The sequence below is a fragment of the Manacus candei genome, unplaced genomic scaffold, assembly GCF_025592945.1.
Source record: "Manacus candei isolate 608988 ecotype Guabito, Panama unplaced genomic scaffold, ASM2559294v1 h1tg000092l, whole genome shotgun sequence".
NCBI classification, from domain to species: Eukaryota; Metazoa; Chordata; class Aves; order Passeriformes; family Pipridae; genus Manacus; species Manacus candei.
This window is the reverse complement of record NW_026138140.1, coordinates 219,066-242,500: the sequence shown is the minus strand read 5'-3', so window position 1 is coordinate 242,500 and position 23,435 is coordinate 219,066. Positions and strand designations below refer to the sequence as shown.

Below are 23,435 nucleotides of genomic sequence, written 5' to 3'. Positions count from 1 at the left end.
TCACCTATTCCTAGCACCTACATAAATACTTCATAAGCCTAATGCTACATGTGAGAAATAATGCTTATCCCCAAACAGATGCAACTGATAATGTAATTCTCTCTATTGTCAATGTTCAGTTTCTCTAAGAAAAACTTCACCTACTTTACTAAGCCCAACATTGTGGTATTTCTTTTCCATTATTTTCTTCACTGGTTCCTCCTCCTTGAAAGTAATGAAGCAAAATCCACGCCTCTTGTTAGTTTTGTTGTCCATGGGGAGCTCTATCGATTCCACCTGGTGAAGAAGACAGTGATTTTATCTTTTATCCTGCCATGCATGTCACTTCAAAATCCTTGTAAGAGGTCATATTTGTTAACTGAAATTATTTAGCCTTGAATATGACAATGTGTCTCCTTCATAGGGCTTTATATCACTCAAAACCATCTAAAGCATCACCCTCACTAACAACAGTGTTAATAAGTGTGAAAAAATTTTTCCCTCTAACTTCTAGTACCATTTGTCCATTCGTACTCAGACAAAATATGGTGCACAAAGAATATTTTAGTTATGCTGGATAAATAGTCTCAGTTTGACTTTCAGTTTTAACTCAGTTAAGACTGAAGCAACTAAATATTCCGAACTCCAAGGAGACCTAAACCTTGAAGTTTTATATGAAAAAGATGTAGCTTTGTGCAAGTGCACAGTTCTGTTCATCTGCGCCACCAAAAACTGGGGACAGAGAGAGACAAGAGACTACATAGTTGCACAGAATTTAGGCAAACTGCTTCAATCTGTGCCACAGAAGATGAGCTGAGGTGACTTAAGATCATCTCATCCAACTGACCAAAACACCATCTCAAAAGTGTTGCCTCCCTTTCTGACTTATCCCAGCTCCTCCTTCCATTACCCAGTCTGTGCAACTCAAAACCTGTAATTAATACTATTGTCATTAAAATTCTGACTACTAAGACAGATGGAGCTATAATGGCCACTAAGCTTACAGTAGCATCCATGCAGGTTGCATTTGGGGGATGCTTTTTATTACTAAATTTGTGAAGACAGAACAAGTTCCACAAGCATAAGCAGTTTGTTTCACCACATACCTCACCAAAACCTCCAAAATATTCCCGTATTTTCTCCTCAGGTGTGTCTGGAGATAAGCCCCCAACAAAAATCTTCTTAACAGGTTCTTTTGTTTTCATGGCTTTAGCTCTTTTTGGATCAATGACCTTTCCATTCAGCTTGTGTTCTTTCTGGTCCATGACCTGAGAAAAATTAAAACATAATCTTAAGCAGTTCAAACTAAATGTTTCACTTATGTTCTGAGCAAGGCCAAATTTGCTTCAATTTCGATACTTTGATTACAGCAATAATTTGCTGCACAAACCCAAAGAATTCTGTGATTTTGATCACTATCCACTGACACAGTTCTGACAAAGTTTTTCCAGAGCCACCTGGGGTCATGTATTATCCAAGGGAAGCAAGAGCATAACATTTCTCAGAAAGTACCCTACAATCTCATCCTCAAACTTTAAGAAGTAAAGAATCTGCACTTTAGATATCACCAAAGGTCAACGAAGGTGAAAACTTTTCCGTGTGCTGTATCCACAGCACTTTAGAAAAGTTAACAGCTAACTTTTGCTTGGATAGAGCCCAAATGTATCAAAGCTATTGGCTCTACTCTAGGGGTCCACATTGCACCTCTGGAATGCAAAGGTTTGAAGTTCTTTGCAAATTACTGCTTTCAGTAGACAGCAGGCATTTATATACAGTGTTTTTCAAGTGCTCAAGTCCAGTGGCTTGCAGCATACTCCCATGTAAGTGCTCAAATCCACACCTTAGCAATCACTGCTGGTCCTGAACACTGCATCATGAGTAAGATGGTTCAGGAAAATAAACATTTTAACAAGTATCTTAAACATGTTGTGTCCCTGAATCATCTTTAGCAGAACATGTACAAACAACTATGCAGACAACCGTGTGAGTGCTTCATCTCCGATACCCAAATCTGAACATGTTTCATTACATCAATACTACCTTATCTACGCTCTCTGATTCTTTGAAGAGCACAAAGCCGAAGCCTCTTGATCGCCCAGTGATGGGATCTAACTTCAGAGTACAGTCCACAACTTCACCAAATTTGGAGAAATAGTCCTTCAGATCTTTCTTGGTGGTGTCCCAGCTGAGGCCTCCGATGAACATTTTCCTGTTAAGACAAGATGGTTTAATCTGTTAATGTGTGATACCCAAAATCCTGGACTGTCAAGCTGCATGAGCTCAGTTACCTAATGCATGGAACTGGCAGCATTTTATCAGTGACGACACCGCACACGCAGGCCTGCACTTTTTGACAACTTGCTTTAATGATTCTGGCCAGGTTAGATAAAGACTTACATGTAAACAAAAGTTTTGCACCATCTTCTGCTGCAGTTGCTTACTCTGCTACCCCAGGAAACTACCAGTAGTGACAAAAAGGTATTTTACTACTTCCTTGCACCCCCACCACAGGTCAAATTCCATTTAGTTAACTGCTCAAGAAACCCACATGGGCAGATTAGGTTTATACAGCAGTGCACTTAGAGGCATTTATGTACTAGGCTGGACTGGACATAAGCCCATATTAGTAAACTAAAATAAAGTTTAGTTAAGTTGCCTTCCCCAGAAAGCAGTAAAAAAAGTAAAACTATTGGATGATCAAAGCTTATCTTTCCTCACAAAAACATGATATAAACAATAGGCATAATCCAATACAATCAAACCAATGTCTTCCCAATATTCCTAAGGGACGAGTGCTGCTGGGCAAATGTGTGCAGCACATAATTCTGATCACGACCTGTATTTTCAAAAGCACACTGGAAGCTTAGAATCAATTCATGACTGTCCCACCACATTTGTAAGACACGAAACAAAAGGAAAGACAAAAAAAACCAAGCCAGTATGCACACAAATGAATCATTCATAGTCATAGTCATTAGGCATAGGGCTTAGGCAGCCATTCAAGAGAGGATTTGAGATGATCTCCTCTAATACTGATAAAGAAGATTTTACAGCAGGCTCTAAACAAAAAAGTATGATCCATTATGATCTATGAATGTTTCCTACAAAGCTTTGTCCATTTTCACTGTATCAACTTATCCCACAATTCAACGCACACTTATCAGAAAACCTGAAAAAACACTGTATCATGTCTTCAACTCCTCCACTTTCCACACCCATACAAATATTCCTGCCAATCATGTAAATTGCATGTACCTCCACAAGTCAAATTCTCTCAAATCAAAAGCTGCTCCTCTGAACTAACTGTTGAATTAGCTCTGCTGTCATGACAGAATTAACAAGAGCGTTCACTTTCTGACAAACATATCCAACCTCCATAGAAATGAGGGGGTTCAGGAGCTTCAGATGTTTCTATAAAAGGTCTTGAAATCTTTAAGCAGGAGCACCAATTCCCCATTCCCTTTATCCACTTTTACCACTAGTTCCAGATGTCTCTTCTACAAAGCACCAAAATCCCTTTCTATCTAGTGTGACTACTTGTCATCTCCTTCTGGTTCCCCCAGCATAAGAAGGACATGGAACTGTTGGAGTAAGTCCAGAGGAGACCATAAACTTGATAAGAGGACTGGGGCACCTCCCCTCTGAAAACAGGCTGAGAAAGCTGGGACTGTTCAGCCTGGAGAAGTTTGCATGAAGACCTCACAGCAACCTTTGAAGTATCTGAAGGGGGTCTACAGGGAAGGCAGAGAGGGACTCTTCATCAGAACTGTGGTGATAGAACAAGGAGTAATGGGTAGAAGAACTGAAAGAGAGGAAATTTAGATTAGATATTAGGAAGGAATTCTTTGCTATGAGGGTGGTGAGACACTGGCACAGGTTGCCCAGGGAGGCTGTGGGTGCCTCAACCGTGGCAGTGTACAAGGCCAGGGTGGATAAAGCCTTGAGCAACCTCATCTAGTGGGAGGTGTCCCTGCCCATGGCAGGGGATGTTGGGACTGGTTGGGAGGGTTTAAGGTCCATTCCAACTTCTTAACATTCTGTGGTTCTGTGAATATTGATAAAATGGTCCACATTGGTAAACCAGCAGCTTCGTACCAGTACAGGCAGTAAATCAAAGGATGTTTTCTGTTCTTGTGTTCATCCATCATTAAGGTTCTTAGTTTGTTTGCTGTTTTGTGCAGCTTTTTAAGCAGCCAAACAGAACACAGAGAGGATGCAGCGTTTTTCTGACACATGGAGGATACTCTAGCAGTTACTACTGAGCTTACACTTGCTAGGCACAAGCCACCTGTTTCAAAGCTACCAACAAACCACTAAACACACAAAACCTGCTTTATAGTTGTGAACGAACCATCAATATTAACATACAAAGCCTGCTTTATACCACTAAGTACAGAGCAAGAACATGAGTTTACAACAGCCCTCTGAAGGCTCTTCTTCCCTCCAGGCAGCAACTGCAAATTGGGAGTCCACTCACACAGCAGCAAACCACTGCTGCTCCATCCTGCCACTACATTGAGCTGACAAACCACTGCTTCACTGCAAAACTTGAGGTCAGGTCAAGGCTACAACACGACCACGAGCACAAAAAGCAATCCAGGAGCAATGCCACAGCGGTGTCAAAAGCTTGTAAAATACACCAGCCAATCTGTGGGTTAGGAAATGTATGCAAGTCAAATCAGCACATAGTTTTTCAAAATATGCTTTCAAATTTCATACTCAGCTAAATAGAGCAAAGATATCACAGATCTGCTGTTTTCCCTCTACTACCAAAAAAGCTGCCAAAACACTTTGTTTCCTGTACAGCATGACCCATAAAAATTGACAGATCAAATAAGAAGACTGAAGTAAACTACAAGCCAACATATAATATATGTAATCACTGCCCAGTGTCACTGCACCTCTCAGTAACAACTTTTTTTAAGCTGTATTGCCTCCAAACAAGATTAGCTTCCTTCTGAAAACCCTTTAAGAGGTATGTATTCAAGGGCAAAAAGTAAAACAAATATGCAAACTGCAAGGGTATTTAAAGCCACTAAGAGCAGGTGAGAAGTAACAAAAACATTCTAAGCTTCTGCTAATCCTACGAAAACACTCAAAAAAAGGTTCTTCTTCTCTCTCCCTGCAACATCCCAGATTATTACATCCCAGGTTACTAACATCGTTCTCTGCAACATCCCAGGCTATTACAAGAGCAAGACGCTCAGAAAGGTTTCGCAGCAGGTATCTACAGGACAACACAGCCAGTGCTCCTTTATCCAGTTTATTTTCTGCCTTGACCAAAACCAGACCTGCAGCCCGAGTTCTTATGGGTCTGACAGGAGACAGCACAGAGCATCAGCCTGTCATGTCACTTGGTTTTTTACAAGTGAATTTCATCAGCAATACTAAAGTGACACTGACCCATACCAAGCATCAGGCAGAGACCCTCGGAAGATTAAAAGCTGCCTTTATTTTTCCTAAAATCATAGAATATGTTGAGTTGGAAGGGACCCATCAGGATTATCGAGTCTAACCCCTACCCCTGTGCAGGACACCCCAAGAATCACATCATGTGCCCAAGAGTATTGTCCAAACAATTCTTGAACTCTGTCAGGCTTGGTGCTGTGACCGTTTTCCTGGGGAGCCTGTTCCAGTGCCCAACCACCCTCTGGGTGAAGAACCTTTTCCTGATATCCAGCCTGAACCTCCCCTGACACAGCTTCATACCGTTTCCTCGAGTTCAGACATCACCTAATGCAATCTTCCTCACAGCAAGTTCCGCGAGGAGCAGAGGGATGGTTCAGGCTGGGAAGAAGCCCAAGTCCCTCATGCCTCTCACTGACACACCGTCTGTGCTTGCACCACAGGGCAATGCTGCGACTGCAACTCCAGCGTTCGGCTACGCCGAGTTACGGCCTTGTCGCGCGCACCGCACACTAACTTATATAAAGAACATCCTAAAAAAAATAAAAGGGATTTGTAGTTCGGTACACATCACACCATTTGTACACCGCGGGTCCAGACACCGCCCCCGCCTGGCCCGGCCCGTGACGTCGCCGAGGCGCCAAGTAAACAAACAGGGCGGCGAGCGGGGCCGGACGAGGCCAGGCCAGGCCGGGCCGGGGGCGCCGGGCCCCGCCCGGGACATAAAACGCGCCCCCGCCGCTCACCCCTCGTCCTCCTCGTTCTTGCTGGCGTCGATCTTGGCTCCCTCCGACTCGATCCCGCCGCCGCCGCCTCCCCCATCGGCGCCTCCCGCCCCCGCCTGCCCCTCAGGCTGCTCCGCCGGCTCTGCCGCGCTGTCCCCGGCGCCCGCCGCCACCGCCGCCGAGTCCAGAGCGAACTGCTGGTCCGACATGGCGCCGCCGCCGCCGCCCCGCAACGGACCGGACCGGACCGGACACCCGCGGTGCCGCTGGCGGCCCCGGCCGAGCGCGCCGATCCCGCCGATCCCTCCTCCTCCTCCTGCTCCCTGTTTTTAATGGCGCCGCCACCGACCCAACCTAAAATGGCGGCCGGAAGGAGCGCGGCGGGCGGGACACGTGACACCGCCCCCGGGGAGCCGGGAGGGAGCGGGGGGGGGCGGTCGTGGGCAGCCCCGGGAACATCCAGGGCCTGAGGGTGCCGGGAGGGGGTCACGGAGTCACGGAGCCGGTAGGGTTGGAAGGGACCTCTGGAGATCACCCATTCCAACCCCCCTGACAAGGCAGAGTCACCTGGACGGGTGACACGGGAACGCGTCCAGGTCCGTTTGGAATGTCTCCAGAGAGGGAGACTCCACGACCTCCCTTGGCAGCCTGTTCCAGTGCTCCGCCACCCTCGGTGTAAAAAAGGACTCGCACATGTTGAGGTGAAACTTCTTGCGGTTTAGTTTATGGCCATTGCTCCTCGTCCTGTCGGTGGGCACCACCAAAAAGAGCCTGGCACCATCTTCTTGGCACCTGCCTTTGAGATATTTGTACGTGTTGATGAGATCGCCTCTCAGTCTTCTCCACACTGAACAGGCCCAGTTCCTGCAGTCTCTACTCATAAGAGAGATGCTCCAGACCCCTCATCATCTTCGTGACGCTCTGCTGGACCCTCTCCAGCAGCTCCTTGCTCTTTCTTGTACTGAGGAGCCCAGAACTGGACACAGTACTCCAGATGTGTCCTCACTAAGGCTGCGTAGAGGGGAAGGATCACAATTTTGAAAGAAAACTTAGCTCTTAGAAAAGTGGGGGGTTGCATATTAACCAATGTAGCAGCAAAGCCATGTGCTGGTGGCACAAGTCACCTTCAGCCCCGCCAGGGCACTGCTGAAGGATAACTTCTGCATCCAGCTGCACTCCCAAAAAGCCTGTGTACACACGCAGGCACATGCAGCTGTGGTTTCTCCCAGCAGTCATGTGCTGGGTTTTTTTTAGTTTGTTGCAAGTGACATCAGCAAGCCTTCTCCCATCCAACCTAATTGCTAAGATGACAGAAGCCATCCAGATCCAGCAACTGTACAACCCCCCAGCAATTATGGGAAGCAGCTCTTCTCTACGATAGGAGAAAGTAAAACAGCCAGCTATTTCAGAGAGAAGTAAACACTGAAATTATGGTTTGGAAACTTTCAGGGAAAAATCTCTACCCCGACTACTCCCTTTCAAAATCTACAAGACCTCTGTGAATTAACTACTCACATTTTACCTCAACAAGCAAAGTTTATTTTTTTGATGCTTGACTAGGTACACACTGAGTAAAAAACAAAACTTCAGGCAGACTGCTGCAAGCCTTTGGCTGCATGCAGGTGTATGCTCCCTTACCCATTCCACCACTTCTCCTAATCAGAAAAGAACCTTTCGGGTGTAATGCTGTTTCCCTGCTCCACCAATCTTTTATTTTGCTAGGATGCACAAGATGGTAAACCTGTTTTCTGGATGCTTCAGGTGAGAAGAGTCCAGTACAGGACCTAACTTGTAGATCCCAAGTTGTACAGAAAAGAGTTGCTGACCCTTAAGTTCAGGAACTTGTAATCTCCTCCCTGCAATTGGAATAGATAGGGAGTGATTACTCTAGGAAAGTAATTAAGCTACATTCTAGAATAGTTAAGGTTTTAAGTGCTTGAAAAACCTTGAAAGGCTCCACCCCTCTAATCCCTTAAGCAGTGCCTGAGCTATCAGCATTACAAAGGTGCTGCTGTAGTTCTAGATCCCTTGAGATGTACAAAACTGGCAGCATTGTGACACAGACAGACCACTTTCTCCTCTCTTCTGCACGTGGCAAGAGACAATTCTTCCATCATCCACTGATGCTGACTCCAGCCATGGTGGTGCTCTCTCAAGACAGGTCAGGAAAAATCATGGGTTGTATTGACCTGTATACACAGTAACACAGATCTCCAAAAGGTACACACCCTCCTCTACAATACCACACTTACAGCAAGTGTAAGGTGACAGCAAGACTACACACTCACTTAAGTAAGCATTTATTAGAGAATCCTCTAACATGAAATTATACAAATAAAGTTTGTATAAACACAAGTCCACATTGTGTCATAACATGAATGGCAAAAAGAAAGTAAAAACCATAAAAGAAAACTAGTCGGCCGCTATGTACAGTTGGACACAGTTGTGTCGTTCACTAAAAGTCTTTTACAAAATAGTCATTTCCTCTCACGAAGATCACCCTCCATTCACTCACGATGCGCTGCGAGATGGCTTTTTTGCTGCAGTACCTCTACCTAAAAAATCAAAGACAAAATGCATGTCAGATCTGTGACAGTTACTACAGAATTGTTAAAAGGTCCATTTTCATGAACTGCTTTAAGTCTTCTATATATTCCTTTCTTCACTGTTAAAGATCATATGCATATTTATTAAGGTAACACAAGAGGTTTTGTTACCCCTCAGTAATTTATCTTCCCAAATATTGCCACTCAGCCCATTTAAGAAGCTGTTCCAAAAACAACAGCTGATTTAGTCTAATAGGTGGGCTCTGGATCAGGTTTTTTTTCCCACTGGAAACACTGCCAAAAGGGTTCCTAATTATTTGCTTATACATCTATATGACTTATGTGCAACACAAGTCAAGTCAATTTAGTTCAGACAGTTCATATGCATATGATCCTTAATGTTTTTCCAGATTTAAAAGTTCGTTTTGGTTTGCAGATTTCACTATTAGCTATAAAAAGAAAAAAGCAAGCATTAAAATCTTAAAGAATGCACATTTAAAATGAGGTTCCACAATTGAAATACAACACTAAACAGAAGACCAAATGATTAAGCTGTAAAGGCATTTATGTACTTTAACTCCTGTAAAAAACCATTTAAGTTAAAGACACTTAATCTCCAAAAAAGATTAAAAAAAAGAAGCCAAAGTCTGAAGTTTTCCACTTTAATCTTTACGCTGGTACATGAAGTTGGAAGAGACCATACCACAGGACAGCGTTTTCTGGTGTATGCCTTGCGCTCTGCCTGCAACGTGCGACCCCAGAGATAGACGTGGTCAGGGTGACACACGGCCTGCAATGAAGTTCCCGCTGGCGGGTACAAACAAGGTATAATGTCAGAGTTAGAAGACAACATTCTTGTTTTCCTTAAGTTGTACCCATTTCAGTACTTTACCTGTTAATACTTCTAATAAGTTTAATTATTCCTCTAGATCACCTGGTACACAACGCAAACCAGAAAAACTCTTATGTTTTTCTGAAGTACTAAAGAAGATAAAGTCACGTTTTTACAAAGTTAAAGATCTATAGACACGTAGGCAAAGCTGGTTTTAAAAAAAAAAAATATTATTTTTTTAAGTTAACAAAAGCTTAATTAAAGGAAAAGTCATGCTAGGCAAGTTTTTACTCTTCGTTTGTCTATTGATCTTTAAATTAGATTAGACATACTCAGAGTGGACCTTGCACTCAAGTACACACCTGTTTGCTCAGGTACTAGGTACTGCTTTAGTACGGCTGGTAGTTGTTTTGGTGGTTGCCGCCGCCACGGGACGCCTTTCCGTATGTGCTTTGCTGGCCTGTACGTAACACGAGAGGAAAAAAACAAAACCCAGAAGCATTAACATCCAACCTCTGAAGGGGACTTCACATACAGCACACCAAGAGATCTCCTCTTTTAGAGCCATGTGCCAAGAGACTTTACAGAGCAACTTACTAGAAGAGGCCCTTGTTTAAAGATGCACGTTCTTGTTACTGGGAATGAGATCAAATCCACTTACCACTGTAGTCTGTGTATCCCGGCCCATATCCATAGTTGGGATAGTTGTATCCAGAGTAGTCATATCCTCCATAGCCACTGTAGCTTTGATCGCTGTAAGCGCTATTATAATTTCCATATCCTTGATCGTAATAGTTATTAAATCCTTGATTCCAGTTTTGTCCCTGACCTGAAACCAAGTATAGCAAGTGTAAGTTACAGAACTTATTTCTCTTTTATGTCACTTCATTTAACTTTCAATGGCGATCCTTCTATAGCAGAGCTATTACCTGAAGAATCCTCTTACCTCCCTAAAAACAATCATTTTCGAAAAAGAATTGAGGCTTCTCATTTGGATACAAGAGATGTGACTTAAGATCTTAAAACACACAGCATCAGAGAAAGACAGTGGGTCGTGCTGCTCATAAAACAGCCAGGAAGAGCAAAACAACACAACACCAAAGGCATGTTACAGCAGCTCCTGTTGTTTTCCTTTAACTGCCATTTTGGATCAGGAGTTGCCTGAGCACCAAATTATACCTTACTGTGTTGTGTTAGCTGTACTAACTTGAAGATTGAAATGCATTAACCTGTAATGTAACAGCTGATTGCTTCTGATCCATTTGCAAAGTGTAGCAAAGTGACTGCCATCCTCTTCAGCAAACAGCTCTTGGTTTCTCATCCATGAGCCCACCAAGAGCGCATCCCTTCATGTGAAAGGGTTAACTGTGCTGCCTACACTACCCACTGTGGGTGTGCAGAAGAACCCTACACTCAGCCTGCCACTTCACCATTTGAAGGCAAGCAGAGCAAGAACACACTCCTAAGCTTCCACAAGCAATCACAATCACCAAAATACCATTTAACAGGCTACTTTACTCATTTGGTTTAGAAACAAGATCAGCATAGAGCCTGAAACCTGGTATATCTATCTACAGACACACGAGTACTTGTATTTGTTTAACCACTGAAAACACTCACCCCGTCCGCGCCCTCTTCCGCCTCCACGTCCACCAGAAGTATTGCTTTTCCCTCCTTTCTGCTGCTGCTGCTGTTGCCTGTATACCTCCTTGGGCTGTGCTACTTTGATCTCACACTGTAAGAACAGAAATGCTTTAACTCATCAAGAATTTCAAGACCATTTTGTGAGTTGCTTTCGCGGACGCCTACAGAAATAATCTATTTCACATGCCAAGAAGGAGAGCTTTCATACCTTGCCTGAACCAATCTGATGGTATCTGCTTTCTAGTAACTTCTTTACTGGTTCTTCATCTGTGTATGTGATGAAACAGAAGCCCCTCCTTTCATTCGTCTTTGTGTCCATGGGAAGTTCAATATTTTCGATCTGAAATTGAAACACATATAAACAATGCATGAAATCTCTGAGCAACTTTTTATGCCACCAGAACCATTTGGCAGTGTAGCATCTGCGCTGACTTACTTTTGGCAGCTATAAATCAGACTATCACAACACTACAGAATCATTAACATAGAGATTCAACAATCTCTAGCATTGTATGAGCCTGAGCCAACTCTCTCCTCACAAATTCTTCTGTCTTAAGACAGAGCTAAAACCGCACTCGGAAACCAAAGCTGTTGTTATATGCCATTATACTATACCTCGCCAAAAGCACCAAAGTACTCCTTAATCTGTTCTTCGGACGTATCTGGACTCAGCCCACCAACAAACACTTTTTTTGGTGGCTCCTTCCCTTTTAGGGCTTTTGCCCTTTTAGGATCTATTAACTTCCCATCCAGTTTGTGTTCTTTCAGTTCCAACACCTGAAAACGAAAAAAGGAAACGAAGTCTCAGACCCGTACCATAACACAAGCCAGCTTCGCGCCATCGATCCCCAGGAAACCCACCCACCTTCTCCACGCTGGCAGCATCCTTGAAGAGCACGAACCCAAACCCCCTCGACCTTCCAGTGACCGGGTCTGTTTTGATCGTGCAATCCACAACTTCACCGAACCGAGAGAGGTACTCCGTCAGGTCCTTCTTGCTGGTGTCCCAGCTGAGGCCTCCGATGAACATTTTCCTGAAGGGCAGGAAGTACGTCGGGATGCGGGAGCGGGCGCAGGGAGCGCGGAGGGAGCGGCGGGGCCGCCCCGCGCCCCCATAGGCTGCCGGTGACGTCACGGCCCCGACCGCCCCCCCCCGCTCCCGCTCCCGTCCCCGCCCCGCGGAAACTGGGTCACCCGCCCGGGACACAAAGGCGGGCGCGGCCATGGGGTGGGAAAGGAAGGCCCCGCACCCTCCAGCGACCGAGCCGCCTCCCCCCTCCCTCCCCGCGCCGCAGGGCGGGCAAAGGAGACGGAGGCGCGATTCTCTCCCTTCCCTGCCCCCCCCATATCATTCCCGGCCTTACCCGTCGTCCTGCTGGTTCTTGCTCGCGTTAATCTTGGAGCCCTCGGCGAACTCCTCCTGGCCGCCGCTCATCTCGGTCGCGTCCTCCATGGCGGGGCGAGGGCGGTGGGGGTGCTCGGGCGAGCGGCGGAGACAGCGGAGACCTGCGCCCGACAGAAAATGGCGGCGGAAGAGATCCGGGCACCGCCTCCGCCGCCCTTATATACCCGCGCCGGCAGCCAATCAGCACCACCCTGCCGCCCGGCGCCGCAGCGCCCCCGGCGGCTCCCGGCGGTGTTGCAGCGGCCGCCATCGCGCGGGGCCGGGGCGGGCCGGGAGCCGCTGCCCGGGCGGGGACGGCACCGGGGCACCGGGGGACGGGCCGGGCGGGCGCCGGGGCTGGGCGGGGCGCACGGGGTGCGTTGTAACGCGTAACCCAGAAACCCCGTTCGGGCGGCGGCGGCGGCGGCGGGGCGGGGCGTGGCGGGCGCTCCGGGGGCGGGCAGAGCCGGCGCGGCGCTCCTCCGCCGCCGCCGCGCGTCCCCGGTGCGCCCCACGTGCCGCCGTCGCCGCCATGGGCGTGCTGCCGGTGCCGGCGGAGGTGCGCGCCATCCTGCTGGACATCGAGGGCACCACCACCCCCATCGCCTTCGTCCAGGTGAGTCCCGGCGCCCGGGAGCGCCGCTGGCACCGCGGGAGGCTCCCGTGGCACCGCCGCTGTTACCGTGACCCTCCGGCCCTGGCACCGCGGGCGGCTCCTGTGGCATCGCCGTTCCTGTCGTGACCCCACGGGCTGCTGCCGGGAGGGAAAGCCGTGACCCGTTTTCTGCGTTTTTTCCCAATAATGCTCGTAAGAAAATACATGATGTCTTGCCGATCGGCCGCCTCTTCGGTGGGCAGGGGAACAGGGCACTACTGCTCGGATTCGGGGCGGGTCAGGGATCGTTTTTCGTGGATATAGGGCAGTTGGAGTGCTCGCAGCCTCGTCCGGGAAAGGCCCTCGAGCGTGGCTGGAGCTGCAGCACCGCACCCGGGAATGCGGGGAGCCTGGAGTGAGAGCTCGGAGTTATCCACTGCCTTTTTCCATCGGGAGGGCGGGACAGCCAGGTGCTTCCAGTGTCGCCAGAGCCGCGTGTCCGGCAGCAGCACTGAGGGAGGGCAGCACGGGGAGCACCCCGGGCGGACCGTGAGTGAGGGGCATCGTACGGACGGCGCCTGTGTGCAGGTGGCTTCCCTTGCCGAGGAAAAGGCTTGAGACTGGTGGAAATGCTGGCTTAGGTGCAGAAGCCGGGGGACTGGTAAGCCTGCGAGGCCAGCAGGAGGCATCAGGACAGGCTGCTATTGAAATCTGCAGTTCCCCAAGCCCTCTCTTGGTCCCTGCCGGGGCCGTGTGGTTCGCGAGCAATTCGTTTGTATTTAAGACACCCGAACAGATTTATCCCTTTTCTTGCCGCTGACCCGTGTTTCTCCACGAGACATTGCAGGTTTTGGAGGATCTTTTTAGCCAGTGGGTTACAAAGGTGCTTTGTGACCCACATGGCGGGCGAAGGCTCCTGACAGGCTTTCTAGATGTTTCTGCTAACACGGTTTAACAGCTGAACAGCATGACCTACATCTTTCCCGTCCATGCTCTTCCAGTGCTCTTGAAGAAACGTCAGGCCTAGATGGCATTAAAGCTGCCTCCCTCCCCCCAATATCTTTCAGTTTAAACAGTTTGAACAGTTTAGATTTCTTACTAAGCATCCGTCAGAGCAATGAAGCTGGTTATATCCACCTTTAAGCTATTTTGCTGTCGTGCAAACAACATGCAATATACCTGAGATGCTTTTCTACCCAAAGTCTTCCTGTTGCAGGGAGGCCAAATGAGTTTTGGTTCTCAGTAAAACTCAGTTTGCTGGAAATTCTGCTCCAAATGCTTGGAGCAAGTTATTTCACTTGGACTTTCAATTAACCTCCATAATTTCTACTTTCCTTTAAAAGGTCCACTGCTGTTTCTGCAGGCACTTTTATTCTTTAATATTGAAGGATTTTATTTAATCATTTCTTTACTGTTAGAATTACTGAATATGCAAAGTAAGGGAATAGCATGAGTCAGCTGATGGGTGGATTAAGGAAAGATACCAGAAAAGAGAGTGTTTGGTGGCCACTAATTAGAAGTCACCAAGTTCTGCCTTTTCCTGGATCCACCCTCGCAGAGTGGATGTAGATGGCAGGGGAGAGATGTGATTTGATAAACTACATCCCCTGGGATTTGCCAGATCTCCTGTAAAAGAGCAGATTGTCACTGAACTTAGTGACAGTTTGCATGGAAATTGAGAGAAAAATGGATCCTGGTCACTTGATTACAGGGCTAATTACAGTGTGCTACGTGGGTGTCTACTGACAGTAAAAATACCACCCTTTCTACACTGGGTTTGACGTTGCTGTAAGCAGTTGTGAAGGCTTAGGAGGGCTGTCAAGCTGTGGTTGCTGAGGAATCTTTCTCCACTCTGCCAAGGTGTGCTGGGGCAGCCACATCTGGGGCTGGACATTGCTGAGGAGCCTGACCATTCCCCGGGGCAGCACACACAGGAGGTGGGCGGAGTGGTGGGAGCTGTGCACAGCAGGCTCCTGTTTCTGCTCTCCAAGGGAAACGAGAAGTGGGTGAAGTTACAAGGGTCAGTAACAGACCTTGTTAAACCTATTCGGGAGTTTGCAGACACCAGCTTTTGCTGAAGGCTGAAGTGGCGGCGAGGGAGGTGTTTCTTTGCAGGATGCAAGGAGTCTTTCTTCCACACAGACTCCTGACATCCATAAACCATCCGTCCCACTGGCTGTCCACCACTCCAGCTGTCACATGGGTGTCCCCTCTTGCTCCACAGTCCAATGCACTTGCCAATGGGCCAAGACTTTTACCTTTTTTAAATCCCCTGAATTATGGAATACACTGTGCTTTCAGAGCCTTTTTAGAAGTTTTCTTTGCCAGCACAAGAGCATGAGACACTGGTTTTGGAAAACAATTTGGACTTTTGACATCTGAGTTATAAAGGAGATTAAACCAAGTCAGTGAGTTATTTGCATTTCCCAGTGGATTCTCTGTAATTTCTTCCATGATTTAAAAGATAGTTTGAAAGTAAAAGAAATAAGAGAGTAACTGGGGGTATTACAAGGATGTCGATTTCCCTAGACAAGTTTGTGGTAATTTTTAGGCAATTTGCATTGTTTATAAAATTTACAAAACAGAAAACACAATATTGGAGTAACAAAATCCTGCAGTTCTGCTACCACATCATACTCTGAGGACCACTGCTTTCTTAATTCAGTGACAAGTTAAAGGTGATATACAACGAGGAGAGAGAAATTATGAGTGTCTTTTTGAAGAGAGGTGAACTCAGGTTAATTTCTTCCCAATAAAGAAAAGCTTGTCTCTATACCCAGAGGAAGGAGCTCCCTGCCCTACCCCTTGTCCTGAGCCTTTTCCCTCACCCAGAGATGCTGCACAGTGGCTGCCTGTGGCTTCTCACTTGTGAAACACCACTAATGAGAGCAATTTGTAATTGTTTCTGGTTGCCCTTGAGATCTTCAGGGAGGTTTATAATTTTCCTGTGGCACTTCTCCCTAACCCCATTTCATTTTATTTGTAAGACTGTCCTGTGGAGCTCAGTGTCACTGGAATGGACTTTTCTTTTTAAAAGGTCCTCTAGCTTTGGTGAGAAGTCGAGATGTGTTTTCAGAATGACCTTTCTTAGGACAAGCGCCCCATCAAAAATATAGTAGCATAACTTGTCCATTCAGAGTTCATACATTGTCAGCCTTGTACTCCTCAGCCCATGGAAATGTGGGGTCACATCTGCCATTTGAGGCGTTTTTTGGCAAGCCCAGGAAAAGTTATAACCCACCTTTCCATCCTAGGGCTTAAAAGTTACAGCTACGTAAACATTTTGTGTAAAAACACAAAAAATAATCCACCTGCATTCATCTTGGCCTGAGGCTAGCTCTGTCCTGTGACCAGGCAGACACTCTTGGCAGGCACTTTCACAGGTTGCAGTACTGTAGGGGAAGCTTAAGTTGGGAAAATAACTGTACACGCCAGCATGTACCAACAGTTCCTTTTAAAAGCAAGTCAGCCTTACCTCTGCCAGGTTAAAGGAACAGCCTGTTTCCCTGCCAGGAGACCTTGTTCCCTTACATCAAAGACAACGTGAAGGAGTATCTGCGTGCTCACTGGGAGGAGGAGGAGTGCCAGCGGGATGTCGGACTTCTGAGGAAACAGGTTAAGTAACAGAACTACACCGTGTCTCTCCGGGTTTTCAGGGCATGCCTGGGGCTTCAGGTCACTCAGACTCCCTCGGTCACCCAACATGAGCCCACGTCTCTTTGCCCCTCTCTGTGGAGGCTGCTTGCTTCAGTGGTCCGACTCTCCCCCTCCCAAAGCCTGGGGTTGTGCTCAGGGAAGGGCTGGTGCTTGGCAGGCAGCAGCTCAGCTGCTTCCCTCAGCTCACCTTGGTCTTCACGGCCCCCAGGCAGCTGTTGAACCAAGACTTTTCAGCTTTTTGCCTCCACCGTGCCCTTCTCTTGTTGAATACACACCTCTTTGGGAAGCAGCGTGGAGGGATGGCAGAGTACTTGTCCTGCACAGGGTAGCACATCCTGCCTCTCTACAGGGACAGCATCAATTTGAGACCTGTGGCTGAAGCCAACAGACACATTCGCTTCTTTACCTAATTTCAGTAATTAAATACTCGAGCAAGTGTAATGCTCATTGGAGTATTTACAATACAGCTACAGTAATGCTAATTGTTTGGTTTGGAAAGTGCAATCCAAGCAAGTGTTTCTAGACACTACCAAAGTCTGAATTTCCCATTGAGAAAAGCATCCAAACAATGTTTTAACCCCTTGTGTGAAGAGCAGTTCAAGCTGTGTGCTGCACAGAGATGTTAGACCACTTCCCTACATTAAAGGTGTTGAAACTTCTCCACCTCTTCCCTCCCCTCTTTTTATCACGGGTGGTTTCCAGGCTCAGGAGGACTCCAGCTTGGACGGAGCCGTGCCAATCCCTCTGGAGAGCGGAAGTGGGGAAGAGGAGCTGGAGCGGGTCATCCAGGCGGTTGTGGACAATGTGCACTGGCAGATGTCCCTGGACAGGAAGACCACAGCACTGAAGCAGCTGCAGGGTCATATGTGGAGGGCAGCCTATGCAACCGGGCTCGTCAAAGGAGAGTGAGTAATTGTGTGAGTAATTGTGGGCCTCTTCCTGTGGGGCAGGCATGGGGTCCATCTTTCCTGGACATTTAGTAGCAGAATAGCTGCATAAGCTGTTCCTGGGAACAGCCCCACATGGAAATGCAAGTAGGATCACTGGCTCAGTGGACAAGCCAGTGTGTTTGTGTTCAGTCATGGCTTAAGCCAGGCCACTGCTGTTGTGGAACCAGCTGCAGACACTTCATTTCAAACTTGATCATGCAGTAAAACTCAAATCCACCGAGCTTAATCTTTGGATCTAGGCAACAAAGAGCTTACAGTAACCTAGGGACTTACCAAGTTCCCCCTGGGAAGAGCAAGTAGGTGAGAGTGTTTCTCCTTAAGGAATAATTGGCAGGTATGTGCTGGGGAACCACCAGTTATCCAGCAACCTGAGCAGGCTCCATAAACTAGACGGGGTCTGACCAAAGAAACAGGGTAATGGAAGCACGACACGGAGTGAGTCTGCTCCCACAGGTGGTGGAACATTCATCGGGGACAACTGCATTAAAAAACTTGGAAAATGTCTCAATATTTATCTAGAGAGATTTCTTGATAAACCAAGAGGCTAAAGCACAGTTCTCCATCTTGCATTTTTTAATATAAACAAGCCAGGGTTGCAGGGTCAAGTCCTTTCAGTGATTTCCTCCTGGTTTGTCTTTTACCTGTGTGTGTTTCCTGCCTTTCCACTTCTTTTTGTCTTCAGGTCCCTCTTTATGTTCCAGCCACAACACAAGAGTGCATAAGTAGGGACAACTGCAGCTAAGCTTGATCTTCTTATTTAGGCTAAGAAATACTTGGTTAAACTATGCATTTCAAATTTCTAAGTAAGTAAAAGAAGCCCTAAAATTCACAGAGTGTTTTGTCAAAGGAAGAAAGAGGAAGAAGAAAATGAGCTCACCGAAAAATGTAAACATCCACCAGAGAAAGTAACAAAACCCAAAAACAAGTGAAAAGAGACAGACATCCTGTTGATTTTGTTTATAAGACAAAGCTAATTGTCTTATAGTGACCCAAAAACTGTGTGGAAAGCCTTGTGCTTAGGCTCATCTAAGGAGGGAAGTCTCTAAAGTCTCCTCCTTGCCCAGCTATATCTGGCACATTAGTGTCTGAAATCCAGGCCCTGAACTTAGCACATGAAAACACAAGGATGGCTGGGAGTTTCTGCCATACAACCTCAAAATATTTTCAGCTGACACCAGAGACATTATTAAATAACCGTGAAAAAAAGTGAGAAGAAGCTAGAGATGAAGAATGGGCCAGCTGATTGCTGCAAATCTGCAAAATTTAGTCCAACACCTCCTTCTGCATGTGAGTCCTCTTTCTTTAGGCATCCAGATTCCCTTTTCAGTACCTTTGGGCCTTGGCCCAGGTGGCCACACAGAGGTGTGCAGCGCAGGTGGGAAGGCTGCGGTTTGGACTGGGATCATTCCCTTGAGATCACATCTCCTCCAGCTCCTCTCTCCAACCTTCTACCACATCAGACTGAGATTCTTTCCCTACCTCTGCGAGGCTTTGTGACCTTTCCTTACCAACAATCCCACATATTATTGAGGCACTTACTGTCAGCCTCACTTTGTCCCTCCTGGGCATCCTCTAGCCTTCAGTTTCCCCCGGTACATGGGTCATCTTCAAAATGTCCACACAAAGAACTTTTACTTACATGTGTGTGGGGCACTGGAGAGATCTTGTGGTATAAATGAGAAGCAACAACAGACATGTCCATTAGCAGTTGCCTTGGCTTTAGTCCTCCTTCCTTCTCTTACAGCTTTGCTCCTGTGGCTGGGCTTGTCTTCAGGTGGCTACTCCCCAGAGTTAGATGGAGCTCACATTTTGAGGCTTGTCAGCCCATTGCTAGACCAGTATCTTCCTTTCCCAGCACTCTGCAAGGCCAGAAGAATAAGGGGCGAGGGATGCTGCTGCCTACAGAAGGAGAGCTGGTTCACCCTCTGTGTTGCCAGGGACATGTCTGGCCCATGGTAGTACTGTACATCCCAACCCAGCTGCTGAATAGAGTAGCTCTGACCTCAATCCCTTAGGGGACACTCCTTCCCTGAGTTGTTGTCTGGCTTTAGAGAGTTTGTACAGTGCCATTTGTTTGGCTCCTGCAGCTGCAGCCTTGTCTCAGCTCCTCCCTGTGCATGGTTGGGGCCTGAACCCACGCTGGGGCTTTGCACCACATGGATGCAGCTTACAGCCAGAGCTCTTAGCAAGAGGGAAGTCTTTGTTGCTTGCAAGGCAATGCAAGAGCCTGTCTTCTCTGTCCCCCACTTATTCCTCCCTTGCAGAGAAAAGTGATGGGATGCCATTTTCCTCAATCTTCCCTTCCCTCCCCACATTGAAGGGGCTGGAGAAACTGCTGCCAGATGTCTGGAGCACTTCATCAAAGCTGCTGTCTGCACAGCAGTCTGTGAGCTGCTCAGCTGGCCAGAGCTCAGAGTACATCACTGCTGCTGAAACAGACTCCCTGGTTGCAGGGCCCCTGAACAGACTGAGAATGAAGTCCCCTTGCAAACTAATGGGACAGTTGTCACAGTGCCTGGATAAAGGTGTAACTCCAGGTGCCCCTGGATTTGCCCTTACCTGCCATCCTGTTTTGCTCCAGAATCTTTGAGGACGTGGTTCCAGCCATCCGGAAGTGGCGGGAAGCGGGGATGAAGGTCTATATCTACTCTTCAGGCAGCATTGAAGCCCAGAAGCTTCTGTTTGGATATTCTACAGAAGGTGATATCCTAGAGGTAGATAACCTTACCACCTTCCTTACAGCTTCTCCCTCTGCAGAGCGCTCCCCTCCCACAAGCCCCCTTGCTGTAACACTTGGTGAATGAAGTCTGGGACAGGAAGGTGGGGGAGTGGGTTTGACCCACGGGAGTTAAGCTCAGCCAGTGACTCTGCTGGCACGGCTACATTGGTCCCTGGTTCCCATGGTAGAAAGGAAAGGGGAGGGCTCACTCAGGAGCGAGGTTTAGCCCTGCTCTTCAGGTGGCATTCAGCAATGACCTGTGCTTCTCCCTCTCTTTCAGCTCTTTGATGGCCACTTCGATACCAAAATAGGCCCCAAGGTAGAAAGTGAGAGCTACAGAAGGATTGCCGCCAGCATTGGGTGCGCCACCAACAACATCCTCTTCCTGACGGATGTCCCACGAGGTAGGTGGCCTGCCAGTCCTGCTGGTTCTCACCTGTGCAGAGGAGGCAGGTGCTCTTTAAACATGTGCTGCTGACTTGTCCCAAGCACCCCAGAAACGCTGCACAAACCGCTTTGCTTCAGCACCTCCCCTCTAGCTGTTGCCATCCTCCCTCCTTACACACCCAGGCTTGCACACAGCAGTGGGATGTCTGTGAGCAGCACTGCAGTGAGGGAAAATAGGTCAAGTAGAAAACCTGCCTTTGCACCAGCAAGCAAGGAGAGACTGTTAAAGCAGAGCAGAGCATTTGCTGAAGCAATTGGCCTGTCCCAGTTACAAACAGGGTCAGTGGCTTGACCCGTGCTCAGGGGAACTGATGTAAAGCTGTGCTGCTACGTGGCACATGCTGGTGGCTGGTTCTTTGTGCCACTTACGGTTAGGTTGTGTTCAGCAGCAGGAAAACATTCCTCCTGGTTGCCAAGACTTGACCCCTGGAAAGCCAGGATTGGGAAGCTAATTTAATGGCTTGTCTTTGCTGGAAACATCTTTCTGGTTGCAATCTCAGTCTAAACCAACCCGGTCCCCAGGAGTCAGTCCTTACCTCCTCTCCAGCCCTCCCAGAGCTGCTGGGAGCTTGTAGTTACCTCCTTTTCCCTGGATCACCTCCTTGGATTTCCTCTTGTACTCAGGGAGCAAAAAGAAGCTTGTAAGAAGTGACTGGGCTGGAGTGGGGTGTGGGTTTGACTCACTAACACCACAGCCTGACCACAGCCCAGCTACCCTGTGACAGGAATCCAGCTGGAAGGTGCCTTGAACAGCCATCAGCTGGGAGAGGGGAGGGGATAGTGAGGCAGCCAGCTCCTGTCTGCTCATGTTACCTGGCAGCTACAGCCATCCACAGCAGGTCTGCCAGGAGCTGGTTCCTCTCTGGGGCCCTGCAGCACCACGTGCAAACTGCGCTTTCTCAGTCTCAACCTTTAAAAGCATTTCAGTGCTTTGGAGATCTTCAAGCCTTAAAGACCTTGATGTGAAGAGGTCGGTAAGCAGGTCTCATCTCCACTCTCCCCACCTCTGTTTGTTTCAGAAGCCAACGCGGCCGAGGAAGCGGATACTCACGTGGCTGTGGTGATCAGACCAGGCAACGCAGGACTGACAGACGATGAGAAGTCGTATTACAGCCTCATCTCGTCTTTCACCGAACTTTTCCTGCCTTCCTCCACTTAGGGAAAGCGGTGCACGCACAAAAGACTGTGCTTCACCTGCATTGTCCTTGTGAAACATTAGGTAATTTTGTCCATAATAAGAATTCAAAACCAAATCCACATCATGTCTCGGACCCACAACCAGTGCAGGCAGATACGGATGGACAGTACGGTGTGGGGTCCCTTGCGCAGCAGGACGGAGGCCTGCTGCCAGCTGGAGCTGGGAACAGGGTGAGGAGCAGTACCCATGGGCCCTGCTGTTCCTTCCCTTTCCTGGCTAGCAGTTAGCTAAGGAGATGCTTCCTTCAGAGTCACCCACTGAAATCTGGTGCTGAGATGCCCCACCATGAGCTCTGTCATTTTTAGCAGCAGTCTGCAAGCAAGGTTTACGTCCCCTTGTCCCAGAGGGACCCCTGAGGACCACGAGGGGATACGATCTCCTCCCTGCAAATGGGGTTGCTGGCTAAGTCAAAACTTTCAAAGTTAGGATTCCCAAAGGAAAATGCCAGCTGTGGGCTGTAACACAGTAGCTGACAGAAAAAGCCATCCCTTGCTGCAGGCAACCTCTTTAGACAAAAAACAACATATATCCTGGCTATATCTGCAGCAGGTCTAGGTACAAAACAGTACAACTTGCATAAGGAAGCTGCTTAGAGCTACACAGCCAGCCTACCAGAATGAAGTAGAGTATATATAAGTATAGCTTTAAAAATTAAATTCTGGACACACTCCACTGCTGCACTGTGGTGCTGGGCTATAGGATATAACTGGCTGAACACCAAAGTCAGCTTGACTGCATTTCTGAAGTATCTCAGCATTAACCCATGGAGCTCCTCCTCAGTAGCCAACACCACCCAGTCACCCATTCATAGCACTGGTCAGCTGTGGGCAGACCTTGACAAACTGCTCCCAAGGGGGACATCCTGCTGCATTTAATGAGAATTAAAATCCTGACCTGTTCACCCTACCTAAATTGTGCCAATGTATATCAGATGGTCATGGAGCTTTTCCTAATACAGTAAATAAAAAACCAATTTGGCTTTCATTGTGTTCACTCCATCACAGTATTTAGCCTTCCTGTCTATCACCAGTGATCCCAGCACTTAAATGCAAATTTTTTTTTTTTTTTTTAAATCTGCAAACACTTTGTTGTCCTGCTTTCACCTTCCCCAGTCCTTTCTCTGAAGCAGCAGCCTTGTCCTGCCAAGGAAGCTGTATTACCTCACTGACCACTTTAGGGTTTCAGCTGGGGCTCAGTGGGGGTGCAGGAGTGAGAGCCACAGAGGTTATACCTGGTAGGAGTGGAGGCAGAGGCAATCTGAAATCCCTGTTCCCTGCTCCTGGCACCTTGTGCATGGGTGTCGCTGTGTACTGAGCACTGGCACTTGAGCTTGCCCTCCCAGACAGACAAAAT

At 47.7% G+C, this 23,435-nt stretch overlaps 3 protein-coding genes and 1 long non-coding RNA gene across 7 annotated transcripts in view; 1 reads left to right on the top strand and 3 right to left on the bottom strand.

Annotated features, from left to right (window-relative positions):
* The window catches only part of HNRNPD (heterogeneous nuclear ribonucleoprotein D), a 9,853-nt gene extending 3,519 nt beyond the window's left edge, over positions 1 to 6,334 (bottom strand). For both annotated transcript variants that reach the window (XM_051768077.1, XM_051768078.1), the window contains exons 1-4: positions 6,132 to 6,334; positions 2,020 to 2,188; positions 1,086 to 1,247; positions 145 to 276 (exon numbers count right to left, since the gene is read on the bottom strand). In XM_051768077.1, the coding sequence (XP_051624037.1) occupies positions 145 to 276; positions 1,086 to 1,247; positions 2,020 to 2,188; positions 6,132 to 6,319 (651 nt within the window). In that variant the 5' untranslated portion in view covers positions 6,320 to 6,334. The remainder of the gene's footprint in view (positions 1 to 144; positions 277 to 1,085; positions 1,248 to 2,019; positions 2,189 to 6,131) is intronic.
* Positions 6,335 to 8,394: 2,060 nt separating this feature from the next.
* Positions 8,395 to 12,677, bottom strand: HNRNPDL (heterogeneous nuclear ribonucleoprotein D like). Of its 3 annotated transcripts, XR_007899913.1 has the most exons (9): positions 12,497 to 12,677; positions 11,998 to 12,166; positions 11,748 to 11,909; positions 11,341 to 11,472; positions 11,109 to 11,223; positions 10,150 to 10,317; positions 9,851 to 9,948; positions 9,360 to 9,463; positions 8,395 to 8,665 (listed from the first exon to the last, which is right to left on the bottom strand). XR_007899913.1 is itself a non-coding variant. In XM_051768079.1 (8 exons), the coding sequence occupies exons 1-7, from the start codon at positions 12,583 to 12,585 to the stop codon at positions 9,878 to 9,880; spliced, it is 906 nt and encodes a 301-aa protein (XP_051624039.1). In that variant the 5' UTR covers positions 12,586 to 12,677; the 3' UTR covers positions 8,395 to 8,665; positions 9,851 to 9,877. The 3 variants fall into 3 exon arrangements, 1 of the variants encoding a protein (XP_051624039.1); XR_007899914.1 differs by having other exon boundaries at positions 9,360 to 9,948; XM_051768079.1 differs by lacking the exon at positions 9,360 to 9,463.
* Positions 12,678 to 12,951: 274 nt separating this feature from the next.
* Positions 12,952 to 23,066, top strand: ENOPH1 (enolase-phosphatase 1). The gene is made up of 6 exons (XM_051768081.1): positions 12,952 to 13,132; positions 16,625 to 16,726; positions 17,471 to 17,673; positions 20,300 to 20,432; positions 20,718 to 20,841; positions 21,904 to 23,066. The coding sequence occupies exons 1-6, from the start codon at positions 13,049 to 13,051 to the stop codon at positions 22,041 to 22,043; spliced, it is 786 nt and encodes a 261-aa protein (XP_051624041.1). The 5' UTR covers positions 12,952 to 13,048; the 3' UTR covers positions 22,044 to 23,066.
* Positions 17,655 to 21,908, bottom strand: LOC127460958 (uncharacterized). The gene is made up of 3 exons (XR_007899915.1): positions 21,254 to 21,908; positions 20,278 to 20,873; positions 17,655 to 19,577 (listed from the first exon to the last, which is right to left on the bottom strand). It is a non-coding gene; the product is annotated as an uncharacterized LOC127460958 (long non-coding RNA).
* Positions 23,067 to 23,435: the final 369 nt, after the last annotated feature.

Excerpts from the sequence above, each read along its gene's own strand:
- HNRNPDL (XM_051768079.1), bottom strand. The coding sequence starts at position 12,585 with ATGGAGGACGCGACCGAGATGAGCGGCGGCCAGGAGGAGTTCGCCGAG. Across the intron at positions 11,473-11,747 it reads ACTTTGGTGCTTTTGGCGAG|ATCGAAAATATTGAACTTCC; the intron begins GTATAGTATAAT and ends TTTCAATTTCAG. Across the intron at positions 9,949-10,149 it reads GGGATACACAGACTACAGTG|GCCAGCAAAGCACATACGGA; the intron begins GTAAGTGGATTT and ends TGTTACGTACAG.
- ENOPH1 (XM_051768081.1), top strand. The coding sequence starts at position 13,049 with ATGGGCGTGCTGCCGGTGCCGGCGGAGGTGCGCGCCATCCTGCTGGAC. Across the intron at positions 13,133-16,624 it reads CCCCCATCGCCTTCGTCCAG|GAGACCTTGTTCCCTTACAT; the intron begins GTGAGTCCCGGC and ends TTTCCCTGCCAG. Across the intron at positions 17,674-20,299 it reads ACCGGGCTCGTCAAAGGAGA|AATCTTTGAGGACGTGGTTC; the intron begins GTGAGTAATTGT and ends GTTTTGCTCCAG.